This window comes from Alligator mississippiensis, chromosome 12, assembly GCF_030867095.1.
Source record: "Alligator mississippiensis isolate rAllMis1 chromosome 12, rAllMis1, whole genome shotgun sequence".
NCBI classification, from domain to species: Eukaryota; Metazoa; Chordata; order Crocodylia; family Alligatoridae; genus Alligator; species Alligator mississippiensis.
The window spans coordinates 35341889-35366852 of record NC_081835.1 but is presented as its reverse complement, the minus strand read 5'-3'; the positions used below and the strand labels follow the sequence as shown (position 1 = coordinate 35366852).

The following is a 24964-nucleotide window of genomic DNA, read 5'->3' as shown; positions in this document are numbered from 1 at the left end:
TTATAGGGGATTAAATATATGTAGTCTGTTTAAATCAGAAACTGCCTCATGTCAAATCAGAATGGAAATTTTGAGCCCACTTGTAGAATCATCCTGTATGTCACTCAAAGTAATTACCTATTTTGTCTGTGCATAGGTGGGGTGTGAGTGCAGAGCAGTAGAGCAGACAAGAGAAAACAGGGCAGAGGGGTTAAATAGAGAGCAATGAGCAGAGGGGCTGGGAAGTTCCCCTTATAACTGGAATCCTGTTTAAACTGGAAGTTTTTCCCAATCCCATGTAATTCTGTTTTAGGTTTCACTGTTTGTGACTCTGTGCATCTCCTAATGACTTGCTCTTTTTTAGAAGAGTATTGTTTTCTGGAAGCATCAGTCTGTGAATCTTACTGAAATTGTTTAACTTTTGGGGTGAGTGAATAGATTTATAAAAAACGAGTTTTATTTTTTTCTGTGTTCACAAAATGTGGGTAATCAGAATGAAGAAGTGGTCAAATATATTACCATATTTACTTGCATACCACATATACCCTTCCCCCCAAAATCAGTCCTCTAAAATTGGGGTGCACATCTTAAGTAGGGAACCTAATTTTTCTTCTCTGGAATAAAAATGGAAGGATATTAGAATCCAGTGTCTGTTTGCTTTTGGCTGTCAGGATAGCTGTTGTTTGTGTTCGGCCACAGCAAGCAGAAGAGGCAGTCCTGTGTTAACTTTCTCAAAGCCACAGCTATTGGCTGAGCACTGTAGTCTGAAGGAACAATTGATTTGGCTCATAACGAATGAGCTGCTGCATGTAGTCTGTATTATCTTGATGAAGCTTGAGGTATGGAAACAACCCTTTATTATTTACAGAAACTTATATAAAAAATATTTACAGTAAAGAAGTCTTAAAGTCTTGCCACTGCCCTTGAAAGGGTATGGCGCCTGGTCTCATTGCTGTCCTGCCATACCAGGACATTCCTTCTGCCTCACCCACACTGTCTCTTGGGATGCCACACTTCCTGAAGGATTTGCTGTGTGTCACAGTCAGCTATGACTCTGAAAAATGTTTTTTGTTTGTTTGTTTGTTTTTATTCTGTCTTCCAAAAACAAAATGTGTATCTTATTTGGGGGCATGTTGCAAGTGAGAAAATACAGTAATTATTTTTAAATGCTTACAAAGTTATTTGCAAGTTTGTTCTCTGAGTATTTCATAAGCTGTTCTTTGTGAATATCTAATATTTGAATGTTGAAACTGTCTCTGCTAGTTAGTTACATAAGTTTCATCCTCTTTTCCTTTGCTTCATTAAACACCTTATGTAACAAAAAGAGCATAAACTGAAAATTTCTACTATAACATTGAAGTAAGCATTCAAAAAGCACTGTTGGTGGCTCTTCAGGCATCACAAATTTTAAATTTAATGTTGTATTCATATTTTTGCTAGTAAGTCTCTTCTGCTTTAATGACCAATATGTGTTTCATGCAAATCCAGTGCAGAGGCTGCCAATTTGACTACTACTTTAAAACAAGGGTTTTTTCGTATTTGAATCAATAATCACACACAGTGTGACCCCTTGTTCACTTGGCTAGTTGTGTGTTTTTTTCTCTGACTACAATTTCAGGATTTGCTTGGCCTTCTACGTGTACCTGTTTTATTTCACCACATAGCTGTCTGGCCAGCATGCCACCCTACTAAGCATGCTTAGTAGGCTTACCCACGTAAAGCTGAATTGCAAACTATGTGCATTCCAGAAGCTGCAGTTATGGGGCCATGCATGTGCCATTTTAGTATATGAAGTGAAACAGAATGTGACCTTTACTTTTTAAAGTTTCTATCGAAGACCCAACTAAGGAAATACAACTTTAGAGAAAGTGATTTAATGGGAGTTTTAAGTATAAGAGCTTTTGTATGACAAAAACATCTTGATTGATCCACAAAATTACTTCTGGGGGCGTTATGATATTTTTCTGGGGAACTTAAATGCCACAAGGTGTTCTAAGTTGAAAAATAGAAATGTGTGGGTTGTACAGTTGCTAACAGGTATGCACTGAATATCAGGACAGAGGTAGGAATACAGAGGTTCTCAGATTCCTTAAAAGAAAGCTTTCTCTGATTCGAAAATTACTATGTCTTAGCATGAAACTAAATGAATCTTAGCTATAATTGTTATCCTAATTAAAGCAGGTTTTTTAACCCCCTTTAATAAATCATAGAAAAACTTTTAAAATTGTGTTTGGGAAGCATAATACTGATGTGTCCTTTCTCTTGAGCTGAGCTCCCTTTTTCTATGGCTAAACTACTACCCAGTACCCAAGTTGGTTAGTTTAAGGCTAGTTCGGGGGGGGGGGGGGGGGGCGCGCGCGTGTGTGTGTGTGCATGTGCATGTGCATGTGTGTGACACACACATGCACACACTGCAGTTATATGTACTATCTACAGTCAGCATCTTTGAGCTCTTCACCTCTCCTTGCTTCCTTGCTGTTTTCTCCTTGCACTGAATATGCTTTCATCCAGACCTTTGCTGACCTCTTTTTAGTCAAAGCTCCATCCTTGTTCTCCTTTACCTTTGTGCACCATTTTCTATAATATCCTTTTGTTTGACCACTTTCTCCTATCTTTTTTGGAGATTAATCTAATTTTATGACTCTTCTCTTGTGTCCTTTAATATATTTTTGAGGGCTCTACCACTTTTCAGAGAGGGCAGGATTGGGAGGCTGTGGATCTTTGTGGTAGGCCCATTCCTCCTCTTTGTCCATCTTATTTTGGATGGTTTCACCAATTCATATGGCTCCATCTTCTTTTGCTATAGGAAAACCTCAGATAAAAATATAAATTCTTGACCTAAATTCCTCCTTCCAATCTCACATCTCATCTTGAATGTACAATTCTGTGTATTGAAAGTGAGTCCCTTTGGGAATTCCTTTGGGCACATTTTCCTTTATTAGTGTGGAATCATTACATTCTTAAAGTGTCATATTTTCTTTGTTAAAATTATTACATTTTAGAAGTCAACTTTTCTGTTGTATCATAGAACTTTTTCTGTTTTGATAGAACTCTTTTCTGTTCTATCATAGAATTTATGATGTGTTGTCAGTTAAACTGACGTTTTACATGCAAGACAGAGGTTTTAAGAATCTGTGTAGTGTGAATAAATCACATAGACAGCATGTATATGTAGTAATAGATATAGTAGTGGCAGTTTTCAATCTGTGTCCTGTATTAATGAAATCCCAGACTATTAAGTCATATAATTTGCTATTTACATCCTGAAATTGTTACTTTTTGACAGTGTACAAGAGATTTACATTATCATTTGAGTCACTGTACATAAAAGTATTCACACATCCGTACATTCTACCTTGGCATGTATTTTCCTATTTTCTGCAATTTATATTTTCCTCCCTCTGTTCTCCTGTGTGTGTAAGAAGCTCAATATGTATATGCCAGGGAAAACTTTTAATGAATTCTAATATAATGTGTAGTCACTCATAAATAGCAAAACTTTGACAGGAAAAATGATGCATAAATAAGGAATGATACTTTCCTGGCATTATAAATCCATAAAGTTCAGACATTGGTTACTCTTCTGCAGAGATCAAATTTAGAAGACAATTTGTTTAGAGAACTGCCCTTCATTTCTTGGCAAAAGAAACATTATCTTTGCCAGAGTTTCCATTTTGATTATGCAGTTTGGAAGGATTTAAATTAAGGTTTGCTCCATTCTGAACTAGTATAATCTCAAAAATGGTTGATTTTATCAAGATAAAGGAAACAATTGGCCAGATATTAAATACTTTCTGTGATATTAAATACTTTATTATGCCACCTTGTGCCCTACCCTTCCCTAGGCTAGGCTAACATGCAACCATAAATCATCTGACATACTTTCTTCAATGATAATCTGATAAATCAATTTTATTATTGCTTTATTAACTCAGATATGGATGTTTATAGGCCCTAGATAACTAAATTAGTATAAAACTTGTGGAAAATTTTTTTTTTAGTAAAATGGAAAAAGAAAAAAAATTAAGTAAAGGAGAAGGTATTACTTGTGTTCCTAAAGTATGAACCAGAGAAAGCTACAAATGCATGGAAATTAGCACATCTGAGCTAGAAGCATACCTTAGATTACTTATCATGACAAAATTGAGGAGGCCTAGAATAATGAAAAAGTTAAATGCAATAACAAGTCCTCTAGCAAAAATCTTAACTGAGTCTGTCAACTAGGTCTGTGAGAAACACCTGTGTTTCGTTTAGGTTTTAGATTCAGGGTTTTGACAGGACAGCGATTCATTTTGGCATTTTGAATCACTGCTTTTTTTAGTTTTGTTTCAGCCAAAACTGTTTCAAGTTTAGACAGTTTCAACACTGTTTCGTCCATAATGGGGAATGACTAAAATGCCTATAACTTAGTCATTTCATGCTTGATTCTGATGAAAGTTGCAGGAATGGTAGTTCTTTCTGAAGGCATGAAGCTTGACAAGTTTCAAGGAGATAGGTGCAGGGGTTTCTGGGAAACTTCACATTGTCACTGAGTAGGATCCCTAGAGATGGCCGTGATACCTCTAGGACCCTGTGACTGCATCAGCTCCACCCTGCAGGCACCTTCTCTTCTCGCCTGCTGCCACATCTTGTTGAAAAAGATAATAGGGAGGCTGCCCTTGAGCTTCAGATCAGTCACAGTCCTAATGGACCCCACTAAATCCTGTAGGTTCTTGGACCCCTTCCTGGGACCCACTCTAAGTAGGTGCCTCAAGGAGACAACCTAACCTTTATGGGCTAGATATGTGGCTCCAACCACCCCTTACCACACCTGATGCCTCGCAGATAGTATATTGATATCATCCTTGTAATGAGGTCTTGGTCTCACTCTACCTTCTATTGTCACGGGGCTTTCTATGCCCCTGTCACTGCACCCTTACTGGTGCTGGGTCCTCTACACAACATGGTAGTGTGGCCCAATGAGGCCTTCCCCTACAGCCTTAGCCCAGTCCACCACTTTAAATAACAACAGGTAAGCAGCACAGTAGCACTAGCATCTCAGGCAGCCTAACTGCCAGAGCCTTTCCTGCAAGATGCTTTCCTGCAGGATCTTCTTCTCTAGCAGCTGCCAGCCCCAGCCCTGGGACTCTCCCTGCCAGCCCCAGCCCTGGGACTTAGATGTGCCCAGGTCCTTGCCTCCTTCTGGCCAGCTGACCGGGAACAGGTGCTAAGGGTACAGGTTGTAGCTGTGTTGGTCTAAGGACATGGCAAGAAGGTTCTTTGGGTCAATCTTATAGCTTTTAGTAGACCAACTGAATAGTTGGAGAAATATATCTTAGCAAGCTTTTGGGTTGAAAACCCTTTGTTAGGCTGAGGAAGCACCTGCAGTTGGTGTGTGCACTCTTTCAGGATGTAAGGAATAGTAAAGAAGCCAGAGGCTGGCATGCAATGCAGGCAAGAAATCCAGTCAGTGAAAATGGAAATTAAGGCATCAGAGGGTGAGAGACAGGCTGGGGGAAGGGGGATGTAGCAGGTGAAAGTAGAGAGGTACCTGGGGAGTCAGATGCCTGGCAGGTTGTAGTGTGTCATAATTCCAATGTCTATATTGAGTCCATGAGTTTCTGTACCTAGGAGGCTGATGAAGTGCAGTTCATAGGCTTGTCTGTGAAAAGTGGTTTTCACTGACTATCTTTTTTGCCTGCATTGCATGCCAGCCTCTGGCTTCTTTGCTATTCCTCCCATCCAGGAAAAGCATGCACACCAACTGCAGATGCTTTCTCAGCCTGATGAAGGGTTTTTCAACCTGAAAGCTTACTAACATATATTTCTCCAACTATTCAGTTGGTCTACTAAAAGATATTGGATTGACCCAAAGAACCTTCTCTGCTTGGTGTGTGATTATGCAGCTCTGTAACTTCCCCACACTGTGGCCCATGCCTTGCAGATGGCATTCGAGGCAGCTAAGCTGAGCTCACCTGGAGCCTCACATCTTCACTGCACCGAGCAAGCCTCAGGCCTCTCAAATATCTTGGGGGTCTGGGCTTTCCCCAGCCAGGACTGCGTGCATGTGGTGGCTGGAGGTTATGAGGCACCTCCTACTCACCTTTCATCAGGGAGGTCCTCTGTCCTGGCATTTCCTGGGGCTTCCGCATCATCAGCAGCCCCACCAGGCCTCCCAACCCTGGCAGGGTGCACTTTTAGGTCATGCCCAGGACCTGGAGTCTCCTCCTTCCCTATAGCCCCATCCCATACCTCAAGTTTGTCCTGGCACAGGAGATCAGCAGGGTCATGTTCTTCCCCTGCTGGCTGGTGATGCATTGAGTACTGCCTCCAGCTCTGAGAGTGGGGCATTAAATGGTTTGTAAACCAGAAACCAAAAGGAAATAGGTGCAGATGGAGTGAGGAGGGTGGAACTCACTCTGTCTGTACCTAGAGCTTGGGGAACCCCAGCAGCAGGAGGTTCATTTTGAGGAAAACCAGCTTCTCCACCAAACCAGGATCCAAAGAGGTGCGGTGGGGTGTCACTACGTCACCAGCAATGCTGAACACCCTCTCACTTGGAACACTGATCGGTGGACAGGACAGGTGTTCCCAGGCAACCTTGGCCAGATCCTGCCACATTTGGCTGTAGCTTGCCCAGTAGGCCAAGGGGTCACACAGCAGGGGCTCTGGATCCTCAGTGAGATAGGCAGCCATCAAGGCCTGAGTGTTACCTGCCTGATGGTGGGATCTGGTGCCTCTGGACCCTGCCATGGAAGCCATGCCCTTGCCCCACATTGGCAGTGCCTCTGGTGGAGGAGGAGACTGGCTGGTGGCTGGCTTGCTGGCACAGGACAGTGGATCCTCCTCTTCCGTGTCCCCCTGCCTCCACTGTTCTGTCTCCGTGACTCTGTTCACCAGCACCTCCGTCCAGTGATCCAAAGTTTTGCTGCTGCATACACTCCCCTACATCCTTGCATCACACATGGTGTCTGTGTGGACCGGGCCCTGATCCCGCCCTCGTCGCCATGTGCGGCGGTGATTCCGATCCCATTCTGGCCGCCGTGGGCGAGCCGGAAGCGAACCGGGGTTGTACCGGACCCGTCTTCAGTGCACACAGGCTGTGGCCAGCAGCCCGGGCATGCGGGGCAGGAGAGAACCGCAGGGCGGTTTAGCGCACACGAGTTAGAATTAGTTACGGAGGCGTAATGGTTGATTGAAAAGATTGTTTACTTACACGCAAAGATGGTATTGGTGTAGGCTGGACAGGTTTCCAGGCACAGCTCCTGCTTGAACCCTCCTTGGAGGACTCTGACAAATCGATTGCTCCCACGGAGTTTGCTAGGCTCCGCGGGTCCGGTTAAGTTGGGTTCAAAAAGTTTCCCCGGAGTTACTTAGGCTCCACGGGTCCGATAAGTTTTCCCTGGAGTTTGCTAGGCTCTGCGGGTCCGAAATTACAGGAAAGGGATACGTCTAGGATTGCGCTCGGCGACGGGGAGAGGTGAGAAGCAAAAGCTCCGTAGACTCGGTTCTATTGCCTCTATTGCCTGCTTAGGGGAGGCGCGTCGGGTCCGCGAGGGTCCGCAGCGCTTGGAGATCTTCACACAGAATCTCTCTCTCGTCCTCCCTCCTCCGGCTTGGGCGGAAACAACCCAAGCCTTATGTACGGCTAGCAAGCCAATCGCTAGCCGCCACGTGTGCCTATATTAGGAATGGGCCAATAACATGGTGCGGATCCTAATACAAATGGCGGGAACTTCTTTACAACATGTATCACTACGATGCAAGAAAGAGATGCACACTGCAAAGAAGCTGTAATCTGGCGGGAAATCCCCCGTTGCACCAGAGTTCTCTCTAGCAGCAGAGAACTCTACCGTGCAAAGAAAGCGACAAATTGGCGGGAAATAATTTAGCGGTGCCGAAGCGCACGCACAAACAAAAAATCACAACTTTGGGTTGTGACAGTGTCCAGCACCTGGACCGTGCTTGATAGCAATGGATCAAGCCATTTTCTGATGCCCTCATTCAGCCACCTCATCAGTGCCTGCACATCTGGTGATAGTGGCTTGCTCCAGCCAGGAACATTGATCCCCTGGAAGTTCTCCATTTGGTTCTGAAGTTCCCTCACTACACAGATCACCTGGCTAAGTAGGGCATCAGCAGCGCTGAGGGTCTTGGTGGCTTCAAGGAAGGGCCTGAGTACCAGAAAGATCTGGGAGATGGTATCCCACTCAGCACTGTTCAGTGGACCACTGATCCCAATCTCCCTGAGCAAGGCCATCTCATGGATGGCCTTCTGTTCCTCCACCAGCCACTCAAGCATCAGGTATGTGGAGTTCCACTGAGTTTCCACATTCTGTATGATTTTGTGCTGTGGGATGTTTAGCTCTGCCTGTTTCTCCCCCAGCATCTTGCCCCCCTTGATGCTCCGGTGGAAGTAGCCTGCCACCTTCCTGCATTTGGAAATGAGCTTGCTGGTGGTGCTGGCACTGTCACTGGCAGCCCTGTCCCTCTCCAAGGCATCCCTGACAATGAGGTGGAACTTATGTGACACATAGTGGATGCCAGCAAAGTTGGCATCACAAACCTCCTTGACCATATTGGCCCCATTGTTGGTGACCACGAACCTGTGGGTGAGTTTGCCCTGCCCAACAAGCCACCCCTGCACCAAACGGTTAATGTCCCCCATGATCTTGGTTGCCATGTGGCACTCATCAATCACCTCAGCCTGAAGGAGAGCCCACTGATGGCCTGACTGGTTGTGCCAGTGCCCTCTGAGGGAGAGGTAGGTGTGATCTCCACCCTGGCTGCTTCAAATGTCTGAGGTGAAGTGTAAGGCCACCTGAAGACCTGCCTTGTGCAGCTCCTCCCTCAAGTACTCTGTCCGTGGTTCATACAGGGAGGACACCACTATCCTGCTGAAAGTGGTGCATGTGGGAACTTTATATGATGGGACCACCAGTGCCATGAGCTGCCTGAACTCTAGCTGCTCAACAGAGGAGAAGGGCTGGCCATTCACAGCATGCATCTCCCCAGTGCTCTGGGTGACCTCGCTCACCTTGGGAATGCACCCCCCTGCATGCCCGCCTTTCCCCCACTGTTCCAGGGTGGCCTGCCTTTGTTTTGCAGGGATGGGGGATTTGGAGCAAGAGAGGGACTTCTTTTTGGGCATGCTTCCACTGATGCTATGCTAAGGAGGACAAGGGCAAGGCAGTGGTGCCTATGGAGATACATCAGCATCTCCGTGGTGCTCGTGCATTTTGCTCCTTTGCCCCAGCTGGTTTTGTCTCGGCAGTGCAGGCAGGTAGCATGTGTGGGATCATCTGCCACCTCAAAATGATCCCAGGCCACACTACCCCATCACTTCTGGGGTGCAGGTGGGGCTTCTGGCTTATCCCCGTCCTCAGCAGGCAGAGGCACAACTACAGGAGGAGCTGAGCCAGCTGCCCCCCAGCCTCCTCTGCAGTCCCTTCCGGGGAAGGGGACCTGGCTGTAGGGGAATTTTGAGGGGTGTGTAGCACAAACTCTGCTTCCCCCTCCTGCCCCACAATTTCTTGTGCTATCAAGTTGAGGTCCCCTACTTCAAGATTGAGCTTCTCTAAGATTGGGAGTGGGAGGCTTGTGCTGGGACCTGCAATTGGGGGTGGAGGAGACTGTGCTGCTGATGCTGCTTGTTATTCTGCTGGTGCTCAGGTTTATTATCATAGCTGGTGTCAGAGGAGGTGTAGCTGTAGGCACTGCTGCAACCTCCTTGCTCCCAGTACCAGCAGAAGCCTCATGCCTGGTTGAAAAGAGGCTGTCTCTCAGGTTGGATGGCGGGGAACTGATGCCTCTCCCTCTGTCCCCTCTCGCTCCCCTCTCAGACTCAGCAGCACTGGCCTTTTCAGAATGCTTCATGTTTTACTATGCTGGAAAAAAATGTCTGACTGTGTGTAGTATGTATATATGTAGGTGGCTGTGTGTGCAATCTATTTAATCTATGCTGTGATTTCCTGAACAGTACCCAGTGATCACACTGTCAGGCGAAACACAGATTTCTTTCTCTTCAGGTAAAAAAAAAAAAAGAAGAATGTCAAAGGAATGGATATAGGGGGAAAATGATATAGGGATGACAATACTAGTGTTGGAGTTAGGCTAGTGTAGCTAACCTGTCAGTATAAGCTGTATCCTATCCTATCCTTTGGAAGTAAAAGACACACTCCCTAGTTAGTACAGCCAGGAAGCAGCCAGAGTCAGTGCTTTTCAGTTGCTTCTCTCTGGAGAGAGACAGGCTGACAAAGGCTGACAGCTTAGGCACTCACATGATTATATGCTGTTTAGAAAATGTTTAGGTCTGCCCTCCAGAGCACTGGGATTGGAAGGGACCTCAGGGACAGTTGGCAGACACTAGCCAGCTACAGATGTCAGTCTGTTTTCCCCTCTTCCCTCTCCTTACTTTCTCTTTCTCTGCAAGCCCAGCTTTGAAACACCTTCAAAACATCGAAACATCTTCAAAACATTTTGAATTGTTTGTTTCAGTCTGAACGTTTCAATGTCTCCCGTTTCAGTTCAGATTCAAAGTTTCAAGCATTGAAATGCTTGAAACACTGCCGAAATGAAATGGCAGTCGAAATTTTGCACGGCCCTACTGTCAACCCATGGACAGTACCCTGTGACTTGAAAAATAACAAATGCAGTGCCTGTTTTTAAAAAAAGAAAGAGTAATTCTGGCAGTTACAGGTCTGTTAGCTTGACTTCAATCGTATGTAAGATTTTATAAGAGATATTGAAAGAAAAAATAGTAAAAGATATGAAGGTAAATAGAAAATAGAACAAAACCAAACCTGGGTTTATCCAAGGAGGATGGTGTCTGACTAATTTAATATCCTTCTATGGCAAGTTACAGACTTCTTGGATAAGGGCAATGCAATGTACTTAAAGCTTTTGACACTATCCCTTGTGGCAAATTAATGGCCAGATTCAAAAGGACAGGGGTCAATGTTACAATCCTGAGGCAAATAAAGAGTTGGCTCAAAGGGATACTATAGCAGGTTGTGATTGGAGAGAGGTTACTAGTTGTATCCTTCAGAGGTCAGTTTTAGGACCTAGCACAAGATCAAATTACTACAGAATGGCTACAAATTTATACTGGAAATTATTAGGAGAAGCTCTCTACCTCTCAACAGGGTTAAGTTTTAGACAGGTTTTCTGGACCAAGTAATCATAGAATTAAAGGAAAGTAGGGCTAGAAGGGACCTCAGGAGGTCATTTAATTCAACCCCCTGCTCAAGGCAGGATCATTCCTATCTAAACATTTTTTTTTCTCTTCAGAAAGAACCTTCACATACTACTATCAGGCATAATACCCAAAACATTAAAAACACACTTAAATTTGCTACAGGTAAAGTGTGTATGGTCTTGAGGGCACTGTCAATGTCCTGCCACTATAAGAAGAGTAATTTGTTAAAATTTGCAGTCCCCCTATCATGATATAAAGTAAGTCCCTTGTTCCCATGTCACATGGTAGATTTCTGGCAATTCCATGCTTCAAAGCTTTTGCTAGTCACCGGTAGAGCTGGGAAGGAAATGTTTCCCTTTCATGGATGCATATACCTTCTGATTTTTTCCCTCCTTCCCCTAAAGTACTGGGACATTGGCCACAGGTAGAGCTGAGTTTTTCCTTTTTTTTTTTGGTGGTGATATGCTGATACTCCTGCAGATTCCTAGAGAACTGAGAGGTTCCTGGCTAGAGGGAATTGCTCTTCCCTTCATGGTCATATAAATCATCAAATTTGAAGCCAGGGGCTAGGTGCAGACATTCAAAAAGCTCAGGCCAGAATCAATCTAAGTTACATGGTTTTCTGTAAGGGATGTAGTTTAGATCCATAGCAAATAGAACACACATTCGCCCTTTGGTGTGTGGGGAGGGGAGGCCAAACCTTAAACTGGGTTCTGCCATTTTTAAACCAGTCTATGCATGCTGAACTTCTCTTCTGTTACAGGTATAGACTAGTTTTGTGCATTTAACTTCTGTTGTGGGTATAGACCAGTTTCCAATCACTTATACCATTTTTGGCACTTACGTGCAATTTGTGATCCTATTCCATGTATAGAATGGCCTCATGCACCACAGGATGTGTGTTACCAGCAAATGTATATGGCTCCATATGTGTCTATGGTGTAGAGTAATTTGTTAAAGTTTAATATCTATACCTGGCCAGGAAAGAATTTTCTCCCAAATTTGATTGGTATGGACTGTGAGGGATTTTGGCTTCCTTTGTAATGTGAGCCATGGTCCTCTTCCAAAGATCTTCTGAGCAATTGCTTCTCTGTCATTGCAGTGGCAAGCATTGGCAGTGCTATCATTTCCCCTGCTTTTACCTATGGTATGTTGTATGGTGTTCTTTGTGTTTTTGGTGTTGGGCCTTTTAATTGTATGTGGGAGTTTGAAATGGTGATTTTGGGATAACATGGGTAAATAATTATCTATGAATGCAGACTTGATGGCCAGAAGCCCCTTTCGGTACTGTAGTCCTCTGTGGTCTTGAAACTTACATTTCCATGTTTCTTGAAGAAAGAAAGTGCCTTTTCAAAAGTCTTTTTACACAGGAACTTAGCATAATATAATTAAACCTCCTCTTTAAGATAGACCATTTCCTGCAGGGCAGGTGACATTTTAAATGTTCTGATCTGTAAGTCACTTATTCCAGTGGTTTTCAACCTTTTTTAAGCAGCGTACCCATTCTGATGGGTACCTCTTCTTGTGGGTACCCCTTGTGGATGTGTGTGTGTGGGGGGCGGGTGCTGATGGCTGGCTGGGGAACGGGGAAGGGTCCAGTCATCAGCATCTCCCCTGGACAGATGGATGTGAAGCTGGCATTGCGAAGAAGCAGGAGTACTTTGGCGCAGGGAAGTGGCACACACTGGCTATGCTGAGTGATGGATGGTGTCTGCGGCCCCACCCCTCTCACTGCCACTTCCCAAGTACCCCCGCTTCTCTGCGCTGATGCTGTGTACCCCCTGGAGCCTTCACAAATACCCCCAGGGGTACACATACCCTTGGTTGACAACCCCTGACTTATTTTGTAAGTGCCCTGTGAAATGCCTACTTTTAGCTAATAAGCAGTTATTCCTTTTTCTATTTCAGGTGTCCCAAATGCCAGTCATTGCCGTAATGGTTACAGCAATATTTAATCTCTGGTCTGTGGGCCAAATCTGGCCCTTGGGGCAGTATCATCCAGCCTGCAGGATTCCCCAAGAATCCGGAAATTCAGTGAAAGGGGAGTGGTGAACGTGTTAATTGTGCATCTCCTCCATTGCTAAATTTCCAGATGATGTAGCCCTGTCCACTGGATCACACCAAAGTACAAAGTTTCTCCACAGCCAGATCCAGTATGAGGGACCAGGCTGGCATTCCAGAGTGTGTCCATGGACTAACCCCATGCACCAAGCCCATACTGAATCCAGCCTGCAGACTGACCTTGTGCCACTCATTTAACATCTGCTAATCATGGGTGTCCATTCTGCCAATGGAATAGGATCACAGATTATGTGTAAGTGCCAAAAGTGGTAGGAAAACTGCCACTGTGAAAAAACATTGTGCTCTAAGTCATCAAAGTTCCATGTGGTTTTGTCTTGCAAAATGAAAGTTTTTCACAGCTCAAACTTCGCTGTTTGTAACAGCATGGATTGCTTTAATCTGCTTAATTTAGGATTCATCAAATAGATCAGACAGAAATCTGAATATCTCAGCAAGCTGTGACCCACTATGACACAGCCTTTTTTTGCTCTGTTCTTTCTCCCTAACACTGGAGCATTGATAGGAAAGAAGAGATTAGGGCTAGGTACAAGTATTAAAAAAATCTGAGGTGAAATCAATTTAAGTTGTACAGTTTTCCATCAGTGGTATAATCCAGATCAGTAGTGAACAGAACACATGTTCACCTATTGGTGGGCAGGGTGGGGAGGGGAGGTAGAGAGAACAAATAGACCAGGTTCTGCCAGTTTTAAACTAGTCTATGTGTGATGAACTTCTGTTCTGTTACGGTTATAGACTGGTTTCTGATCACTTATACAAGTGTAATGTCTTGTACCTGGCCTAGATATAAAAACTTATGCTCCCTTGGGTGTATTGGCACATGCCATTAATGTGCACCAATAAACTACAAAACTTATTGCTCCATAATTTATTGCTCCCAGGAAGCTTCCGGGCATGCAGTTTACATGCGCACTCAGACTGCAGCACATTGAGCCAGGTCACAGGAGCCCCAGCTGGCAGGGGTCATGGGAGGTCAGCCTGCTATCCTGAGGCTGCTCCAACCGGCCTCAAAGTGCTGTGGTGGGGCTGGATGGGGCATGAGAGTGCTTCAGCTCAGGGCTAGCCAGCAGGCAGCCCTCTCACTGAGGCACCCTTATGCCCCAACCAGCTGGCTCAGCATCTACATGTGTGCTGCTGCACATGAAAAAAAACTTTGCAGCAGGATAGAACTTGTATTTACAAGTCCTACCCTGCTGTGGCATTTATTAGTTTTGTGTGCCCTAATAGGTGCACACGTATAGACACTGAGATGTCTACTGCACAGTTAATTAGTCAACTGTGCAGTCAATGTCTTGTGTAGTTGTGGCCTTTGTAGCTAAAACTAGTCTAAATCCAAATGTTGCTGGATTAATCAGTCGTTATTCTGTTGACCAATAAAGTAAAATAGTTATTTTTATCTCCAGATCTTAGAAAGTTCTCTAGAATAGTGTCAGATGTTATTTTTTTAAAATCACAAGTAATTTCGTTGGATGTTAGAGGACTTTATAAAACATAATGAATTAGGGAATATAATCTTATATATTTATTTAGTTTAAACAATCATGCACCTAATATACATTATAAGGGTATGCAAAGTGGGCCATATTTGATTCGGATTCAAATTTATCCCTAAATAAAGGGTCCTATAGGAGGGCTGTGATCTCCTTAAGGCCCTCTCTCCGTGCCAATTCGGCCCAAGGGCACCCTGTATTCTCACCTGCCACGTCTTGCTGGTAAATATAATAGGGAGGCTGCCTTGTGTCTCCTTGGGCACGTAAACTCCTGGACCCCTCGTGGGTCTTATCCTGCACCCATGGGTGCCTTGGGGCACCCTAGCCTTATGGGCTATGCGTGGCTCCTACCACCCCTAATACCACGCCCCAAGCCTCGCTGATGTACTGGACGTTGGTCTGTCAACATGCCTGCTTCCCCGGGCCTCCTTTGTAGTCTAGCCCGCTCTCCCGGGCTCTCTCCAATATACAGCCCCTCACTGGGACTCTCGTCGAGCCCCCTCTGGGCCTTCTCTAAAATAATCTAACCCGCTACGGGACTTCCTAGCGGGTCTCCGGTCCTTTAAGCCAACCGCACAGCTACCCTCTCTGATTCCGGGTCTCCGCGCTGCTATCCCCTTTTGCCGGGGACCACCGCAGCACCTTGCCTTTCTCCTGGGGCGCTGTACTACTAACCCCTTCTGTCGGTGTCCACCTCAGCACCCGGCCCCTATCTGAGGGCTGTTGCTGCACCAGCCTACAGTCGTGCTCGCTATGCCTGTCTCGGGCTCCTCAATAGTCTCCCTTCTCGGGGACCTTACATGCCCGCATCGAGCTTCTCAATAATATTGCCCCCTCTCTGGGGCTCGCTGTGCCCACACTGGGCTCCTTAATAATGGCGCCCCCTCTCTGGGGCTCGCTGTGCCCCACTGGGCTTCTCTAAAGGGCGCTCCCCCTTCCTGGGGCTCGCCACACCCACGTTCTGGCTTCCTGGTAGCACCCTCTCCTGGGGCTCATCGTGCCCACGCTGGGGCTTCTCAAAACGCCCCTCTCCGGGGCTTGGGTCTACGCACCCCACAAGTTGCGCCCTTACTGGCGCCGGAGTCCTCACTCCCCTGTGAGTCCCCGATAAGGATACTGCGCCCTCACTAGCGCTAGGGCCCCACACCCTGTGGGCCCTTATGAGTACACTGCGCCCTCCTCAGGCGCTGGGGCCCCACCCCTCTGGGGTCCCTATGAGGCCTCCTCCAACCCCTTATAGCCTCACTCTAGCCACCGGTGTAATAGCAACAACGCAAATGCAAAACACAAGCCTCTAGGCTATAACATAACTATAAGCCGCCTGGCTATAACTTAGCATCATGGCTCAAGCCTCCAGAGCTATCATGAGCTATACTTGCGATCAGGCTTCTACCCATAACTCGACTGAGGGAGCTCCTGCCTCTCCGGCTGCTGGCAGGGAACTGCCAGCCTGGCTTCAGCCCTGAGCTTTATAAGGGCCAGGCCCTGCCTCCTACCGGCAGCTGACTCTCCTTAGTTGCCCCGGCAACCCACAGCTGTACTCCCTAATCACCGCTAGGGCTCCTTATGCACTGCCAGAGCTTTTCCTCTGGCAGTTTTCCCCTCTCTAGGAGCGGGGCAGCGAGGTGCACCATGACAATCCCAATTCAGGGGACAGTGGTTTGATTAGTTGATTTGGATCACTGTCCTGATTCGATATGGCCAAATCTGAAGATTTAATGCTAATTCAGAGAATTAGTGATTTAGCCATAAACACAGCTTTAAATGTTTTTTTCTGCATACCTCAAGGTACCAGGCATGATTCGTGAGATGGTGGGGTGGATGGAGTGTCCCCACAGGAGCGCGGGGGGGCCCTCCTGCATACTTGGTGGTGGATCCAGAAGTGGACTGGAAGTACTTCTGGTCCACTTCTAGGTCCGCTACTGAGCATGCAGGGGACACCCCCCCCCCCCTGCACTCCCTTGGCTCAGCGATCAGTCATGGAGGGACCCCAGGTGCCTCCCCCCCCCCCCCCCCCCGGCCGCCCCAGACCCAGGAGGCACCAGTTGCCGAGCCAGGGGGTGAGGGAGGGTGGGTTCCCTGCGTGCTCCAGGGCAGGCCCGGAAGCTGACTGGAAGGGCTTCTGGTCCACTTCCGGATCTGTCGCTGAGCGCACTGAGGACCCCCCTGCACTTCCGTTGGATGCTCCATCCGCCCCAATATCTCAGCCTTCATGAGCTACCTGGTACCTTGAGGTATGTAGAAAAAAGATTTAAAGCTGTGTCTAAGTCCAAATTATCGAATCTCTCTGAATCAATTCAGAGGTTTCCAGTTTGATTCAGAGAGATTAAAGGATCTCCTGATTCAATTCGGATTCAGAGATTTGGCCATTGAATGTGGCCGAATCTCCGCCAAATTGAATCAGTGACTGAAGCTTCTCACAGCCCTAATACATTATAATTAATATAAACAATATAAAAGAATTCATTTTTTTAATCAAATCACCAAATTCAGAATTCACTTGTGGACAAAAATACTATTAAACTCAAAATTTAAGCAATTTTGTTCAACCCTGCCAATTGTATTTGCATAGTTTTAAAATAGCACAGATTAAATACAGATTTTGCTTTAATTTATCTTAATATAAAAATAGATAATATTTACGTGCTGTTAGAATATCAGTTAAATTGAGTCTCAAGGATAGCAGTAGTTAATTCTAAATAAATAATTTAGCCATAAGAGAGAATCAAAGTGAGATGCAGACATTATGTTAGCCATCATACAAATGCATAGTAAAAGAGTTTCTTCTTCAAATGATTCATAGATTCATAGATTGTGCAGTCGGAAGGAACCACAATGGATCATCGTGTCCTACCCCCTGCCTCTGGCAGGAAAGAGGACAGAGGTCAGATGACCCCAGCCAGGTGACTATCTAGCCTCCTCTTGAAGACCTCCAAGCTAGGTGATAGCACCACCTCTCTTGGAAGCCCATTCCAGATTCTGGCCACCCTTACTGTGGAAAATTTTTTACTAATATCTAACCTAAATCCCCTCTCAACTAGTTTACACCCGTTATTCCTAGTCACTCCCTGGGGTGCCTTAGTAAACAGCGCTTCCCCTATTCCCCGTTGACCTCCCCTAATAAATTTATAGGCGGCCACAAGATCTCCCCTCAGCCGTCTCTTGTGAAGGCTGAAGAGATTCAGTGGTTTACAATCTAAATAGATGAGACAAAGGATAGAAGAAAGGAAGCATTATACCCACTTTGCAGATAATAAAAAAGCAGAGGGAGAGAATTGGATTTGCACAGTTTGTAGCATCACTGAGAACTGAATCTGTATCTCAGTTCCAGTTCTGTATCTCCTGGGTTTCAATCTCATGCCTTAACCATAAAATCAAACTTCCACCGAAAGGTCCATGTACATGCTGATAACAATGGAGCTGAATATAGGTGCTGGTACATATTTTATTCTTTTCTGGTGTCACTGAAGCCTTGGGCTTATTTTACACACAATTATATTTTTTTAAAAATCCCCCCTCAGATTATGATACAGTTACCTCATTTGAATTTTGCTGTATATTTCAACAGCTTAGTGCTAGGAGCAATTTTAATTAACATCACCTCTGTACCAGAAGTTTTTTATTAAAACCCTGGCTTTGCATTGCCTCCATGATTTTAATCATATTGATGAAGAATGAATCCCATGATTCTTAAAGGATTATCAAAGTTATGTAAAATGAACTGCATCTGGAATTTTAAGTCATGTCATGTACTTTTTTGAGAAAAAAACTTGCCCATGTTGAGGTAAAACTTTTTTCTAAATTTAATTACCTATGTGAACCAACATCCAAAGTGCTAAAGTTACGATTTAATTTTAATCTACCCACAATACTATTAAAATGTTGCGTCCCTTTGTGAGGAAGTTACTAATTATAAATGGTCAATCTGGGATATGGGTAATGTTATAAATTAGATTTTTTTTCCCCCTGATGTTCCTGGTTAGTTGAAGTTAGATTATTGTCACTTAAAGTTTTTGTTCAAGGAATTTGCTTAACTGCATGAAAAAAATTATTGTCTAAACAAAGTTGTCTTAGATAGGTTAAACAAACTGCAATGCAATCATCTCTGGTGGGTTAGCTCACATAAGTATGTAGAGATATGTTAACTAATGCTTCATAAAACCATCTTAGAGAACATATGGTCACTGGAGTCTACCTGATAACATTAAATAAACAAGAACAGCTATCAAGCTCCATATTAAATCTGCTATTTTTCAGTGCTTTTTCTACAGAGACGTAAAAGAATTTAAATATAAGTTTGAAGTAACCCCATGTTTTACCTTTAATCAATTTGCAACAAAGACTTGTAAATTAAAGTATCTTAACATAGTAAATATCACCTGGATGCAAGATGTTCATATCTGGGATATGGTAAGCACAGACTCAAAACAATTTAATGGGGTTCACTGTTTTCCTGGTACCAATTTTCCTTTCTTAATTTTAACCCATACCTTCCAGACAGAATTGATTACTATTACTCATAGTTCCTTGTTGTGACTGAATAAATTTTTCCCCATCCTGGTGAATGCTTGCTCTCTATATTGATGATATTTTTTGCCCTCATATTTTTTCTGTCTCAGTATTCTCAAAACCTGACTATTCTAGCACATCTCTTTCTGTAGCTCTGATAGTGTTTTGCAGAGAGACTCAGTAGGTATTTTATCCTTGTTATTTTTGATGTGTTTTGATTCTTGTTCTGTAATCTCAATAAATTAGACAGTTGTTTTTAAGGCTGCACCTCCGTTTATCTCCCTAGGGTGCGCTACTGCCGCAGCAGGAGCTGAAGATGAGGGTGAGGCAGAAGCTGGCTGGATCGAAGGTGCTGCCATCTTACTCTCTGTTATTTGTGTGGTACTTGTCACCGCTTTTAATGACTGGAGTAAAGAGAAGCAATTTCGTGGGCTTCAAAGTCGTATTGAGCAGGAACAGAAATTTACTGTAGTTCGAGGAGGACAAGTTATTCAGATCCCAGTTGCAGAGATTGTAGTTGGTGATATTGCACAGGTGAAATATGGTAAGTTTCACCATGTAGATTCCTACAACTACTTGTGTAATCTTCAGTCATTCAGTCAATACACTTTGTAGGTGGGAACAGGATATAGCATTGAACAAAACATAGGGGTTTTTACCTGGGGTATTTGGGAGCGTGTCTGGGGAGCTGGATAGCTCAGTGGATGCTGGAGGATAGAGAGTGACTGGAATAAATGGATGACAAGAATTTCTAGGAGGAAAGCAGGATAGCTAGGGACTGACACAGAACTCTTTACTTGTGTTGCTTTCCCTTCCTATTGATAATGAAGCTGGTGATGATTAGAGTCAGGCAGAGAAAGCTAATTCTGTTTCATGGAAGATTCCCATATTTTGAATGGTTGCATTTTGATTAGGGATGGCAACACAAAGTTTTTATATCCTTCACAAAGAGGAGGACAGCCCCAGAGCAATTGGCGAAATGGCTGCCCCAGAGCCGATAACCCTGGAAGTCTTAGAATATCTAGGTTTCCTCTGGCTGGTTGCCCTAGAGTTGCTGAATGCTCTAGCAGCCCTCCAGATGGGTGCACTGGCATGTAAACAGAGTTCCAACAGGTTGGAAATCTGCCTGGGTTGTGCTGATACTTTGGCATATTGGATTGCCATTGTAAAAACATTCTTATTTGACTAACTTGGTAAATTCTAGTGAAACATCTATGCTATTGAGCCTGGCTATGCCTTTTTCCTTCCATTCAGACAGGAAGCCAAAGTGACTGCTTGGCTCTTTCTACCAGCTTCTGCTAGCAAGGGCCATGTCCACAACCCAGGCAAACAAGGGTTGAGTTTGGCTGTCAGAATGCAATATAAAGCTTCCATGAAATGCATGCGACTGAGCAGCCCTGTCAACAAGAATTCTGAAAACAGGAGAAGAAATGCCATAGGCCCCATCAGACTGAGACGACCTCACCACCTGTTCTTGAATTACTAGAATGTTTGAGAATAGCTTTCTTTTCCATCATCTAGGAGGGGATTTATAACTAAAAGGAAAAAAAATCCTGTAATTTTAGTGGGATTAGAATTTTCAGTACATGCCTCTTAAAGGCTGTGTTGAACATATTGGCTGACAATGGTGGCCCTCTACAGGATCTGTTTCTAAACGTTCAGAGCAACCAGAAATATAAGGGTGAAGGTGAACTACCACAATGATTATTTTTTATATAAATCCACTTATTAAATATTTAATTATTATTGACTCTTTGCATTGTTTAATAAGATTGAGCAGGTTAAAGAAAAAGAATAATCTCATAAACCCTTCTGGTTTTTCTATACCATGTTATTACTAATAGGTGATCTCCTCCCTGCTGATGGGATTTTTATTCAAGGAAATGACCTTAAAATTGATGAAAGTTCTTTAACTGGAGAATCAGACCAAGTCCGCAAATCTGTTGACAAAGACCCTATGTTGCTGTCAGGTAAGTCAGCATTTTGTTCTGTCTGAAGTAGAGGTTTATGCACGTCAGATCCTTGTGTGTGTTGTGGGTTTTTTTGCTTCCCAGAGATGGTTAGATTTTGAAATGGAAAGGTGGTATTAAAAATATTTTAAAAGTACTATTGATTTGGTATATGCAGATTTAGGCAGAAATCTTGCATAGTTCCTGTACAATATGCATTATTTTTGTTTTCACTGGGCATGTCTACATGAGACACTACCGCACAGTAGTTACTGCGCTTTCATTTAGTACTTGTATAAGCAAGTACTAAATAAATATGCAGTAACCAGAGTTACTGCACAGCGGTGCTGGTAAATGTCTCTGAAGTAATGCTACCTCTCACGAGCCTAATAATACTGCAGAATAGTGTATTGGTACTGTCAGTGCTATGATGCACACTGTACAATATTATCTGGCTACTGCGCAGGGAGAAAGGAGGACCCAGGAAACTATAGGCCCATAAGCCTCACATCAGTCTTGGGGAAAATCCTTGAAAAAATTATCAAGGAGCACATCTGTGAGGGACCAGCAGGGGAGATCATGCCAGGGGAAATCAACATGGGTTCATCAAAGGCAGGTCCTGCTAGACCAACCTGATGGCCTTTTATGACCAAGTAGCTAAATCCCTGGATGATGGTGTTGCCGTGGACGTAGTCTTTCTGGACTTTAAGAAGGCCTTTGACACTGTCTCTCACCCCATTCTCATTAATTAACTGAGCAACTGTGGCATTGATGCCTACACAGTTGGATGGGTCAAAAATTGGCTGATGGTGCGCACCCAGAGAGTGGTGGTGGACGGTTTGTACTTGACCTGGCAGGATGTGAACAGTGGGGTCCCCCAGGGCTCGGTCCTGGGGCCTACACTGTTCAACATCTTCATCAGCAACTTGGACGAGGGGGTGGAAAACACGTTGTCCAAGCTTGCTGATGACACCAAGAGGTGGGGAGAGGTAGGCACGCTCGAAGGGAGAGAGAGGCTGCAATTAGACTTAGACAGACTACAGAAGTGGGCGAATGGTAATAGGATGGGCTTCAATGTAGATAAATGCAAGGTGCTGCACCTGGGGAGAAGGAATCCACAGCATACATACAAGTTGGGGAGCACAGAGGCAGAAAGGGATCTTGAAGTCATTATTGACTCCAAGATGAACATGAGCTGCCAATGCCAGACTGCAGCCGGCAAAGCCAACTACACCTTGCTGTGCATCCAAAGATGCATCTCAAGCCGGTCCAGAGAGGTGATACTCCCCTCTACGTGACATTGGTCCGGCCTCAATTGGAGCATTGCATCCAGTTCTGGGCACCGTGCTTTAAGAAGGATGTGGCCTGCCTTGAGAGGGTTCAGAGGAGGGCCACCCGCTTAGTTGGAGGGCAACAGGGCAGGCCGTATGAGGAGAGGCTGAGGGACCTGAACCTGTTCAGCCTCAGCAAGCAGAGGCTGAAGGGGAATTTGGTGGCTGCCTACAAACTCGTTAGGGGAGATCAGCAGCAAATAGGAAGGGTCCTATTCCCCCCAGTAGCACCTGGGGTGACGAGGAGCAATGGCCAGAAGCTGCTGGAGAATTGGTTCAGGTTAGAGATTAGGAGGCACTATTTCACTGTCAGGGTAGCTAGGATCTGGAACCAACTTCCAAGGGAAGTGGTCCTCGCTCCTACCTTGGGTAAATTCAAAAAGAGGTTGGATGAACACCTGTCTGGGGTTGTGTGATCCCAGCATGTGCTTCAATCAGTGGCGGGGGGTTAGACTAGATGATCTATTCAGGTCCCTTCTGACCACTAAATACTATGAAACTATGAAACAGTCACTGTCTCTTGTAGATGCGCCCACTGTGTATCTGTTTCTGATCATAATATTTAGATCTTGCATTGCCAAACAATAATAAGAAAATATTTATATAGGGAAAGTTAGGTATCAGTACTTACATAGACCAGTCATTGTCTATCAAGTCTTAATTCAAGAACTGATTAAGTATATTGCTATTGTTAGAACAGTATTGAGTATTACCAGTCATTTCAATTCATTGCATGCCAGTCTTAATTTAACAACTGGTAATATGTACTGCTGTTCCTAAAAACTTCTTAAATATTGGGTTCTGTGAAATAAATCTTAGTATACGTACTGAAATAAAATAAAAAAGACAACATAGATTGTATTAAGGAGAAAACAGTTAAACTAAGAAATCATCCTAGTTTGTGACCAAGCATTCTTAGTAATCTTCAAGGTGAATTCAAATTTTACATTATAGTCTCATTTTTAATATAATTATGCATACTGAATTGGTTATGTGAATCGGTTATGTGGAATACTATTTTTCCTTTGCTGAGTTATCAGCTGTGCTCATTTCCAAGATGGCAGGCTCCAGATTCCCCAGTACCAGAGCCCTTCCAGACATGAAGGTAAAAGAGTTATGGGATCTGTTGTGTTAGCCACACTGTCACCCTTGCTATAACACCATATGTACATAGCAGAAGGCCTGATTGTGGGATTGCGCATCAGATCCCATCACACCTTATAGCCAGTGCAGGATGAGACCAGGATCACAATCCTAGGCTCCCCTTGCACTGGCAACTAGCAAGCTCCCATGCCTGGGAGCTCCCTCAGCTGACAGGACTGCCAACAACAGGGCACCTCATACATCCCTGGGGCTGAGAGCCCAGGTCAGCTGATGGGACTCCCAGCTGCAGGGATGTAAAGTGTACCCGGACAGTCATGAGGCCCATCAGCTGTGGGCTCCCAGGAGCAGGGGTGCATGGTGGAACCTGCCCAGCAGAGAGTCTTGATCAGTTGGTGAAGATCTCAGCCACAGAGTCACCCTTGGTCACATGTTCAGATGATGGCATGATAGGAACCCGCCACAAAGTAAATACACAGTTTTTTGTGGAATAACTTTGTGGCTTATTCCTCCTTGTATCACACCACTAATTGATTGCATGTGTGGCTGAGTCACAATTTAAAGTGTGATTAACTGGTTAATCACCTCTTAAATGTAACATGTGGCAGGGGCGTGTGTTATTAAAAGCAGCAGTGAAAAAGTAAATCTATTAAAACATGATACTTTCATTTTAAACTGAGCTCTTGACTTTTTCATGTGTGAAAAGTGCTCCTCTTTTGCATGTGGTTGTAAAACCCATCTTAATTCTTATTTGTGGATCAGATTACTGTGCTGGAATTTATTAAGTATGTAGGAGATCTTGTGAAGGGGGGGTTTCCTTACTAAACCATTCCAAAATCTAAACCTTGCAAGCAACAACTGCTGAAGCTATTATTACTTAGAGGAGACTGTTATTGGTTGTTAAAAATCCATGACACTGTTAGAAGTAGAGTGCTAATCTTACCATCGTGGCCACATTTGATATCAGATAATTGCATCCGCCTGGATTCTGCTTGCAACGTCTGCTGATTACAGAACTTTTCACCAGTTTCCCTACAAATTGCCATGTTGTTCACTGTTAAAAAGTTAGCACATCTTCTCCCCCTCTCCCCATTTCCCTACCCCCCTCCGGGGTGCCTGCATTTATCTAGCAGATGAAGAAATCCATAGTATCATTTGCAGAGCCAACAGTTGCGCTTAGACTTTATGGCTGCTTGCAAATGTTAAAAACCCCCAAAATGAGGCTTTACTCTAAACTTGGTGCACTGAGCTGAGCAAATGCTCAGAAGAGCTAGCAAGTTAGTTGGACCCAGTCTGCCCAGCACCTGTATAGATTGGGCACCTTAGTGGGTTTTTTTGGTGCTTTTATCC

The 24964-nt window shown here is 44.5% G+C and overlaps 1 protein-coding gene across 6 annotated transcripts in view; it reads left to right on the top strand.

The window, feature by feature from the left end:
• The window catches only part of ATP2B2 (ATPase plasma membrane Ca2+ transporting 2), a 1183685-nt gene that overhangs the window by 854422 nt on the left and 304299 nt on the right, over positions 1-24964 (top strand). For all 6 annotated transcript variants that reach the window (XM_059716030.1, XM_059716027.1, XM_059716026.1 and 3 more), the window contains 2 exons: positions 19520-19777; positions 21078-21203. In XM_059716030.1, the coding sequence (XP_059572013.1) occupies positions 19520-19777; positions 21078-21203 (384 nt within the window). The remainder of the gene's footprint in view (positions 1-19519; positions 19778-21077; positions 21204-24964) is intronic.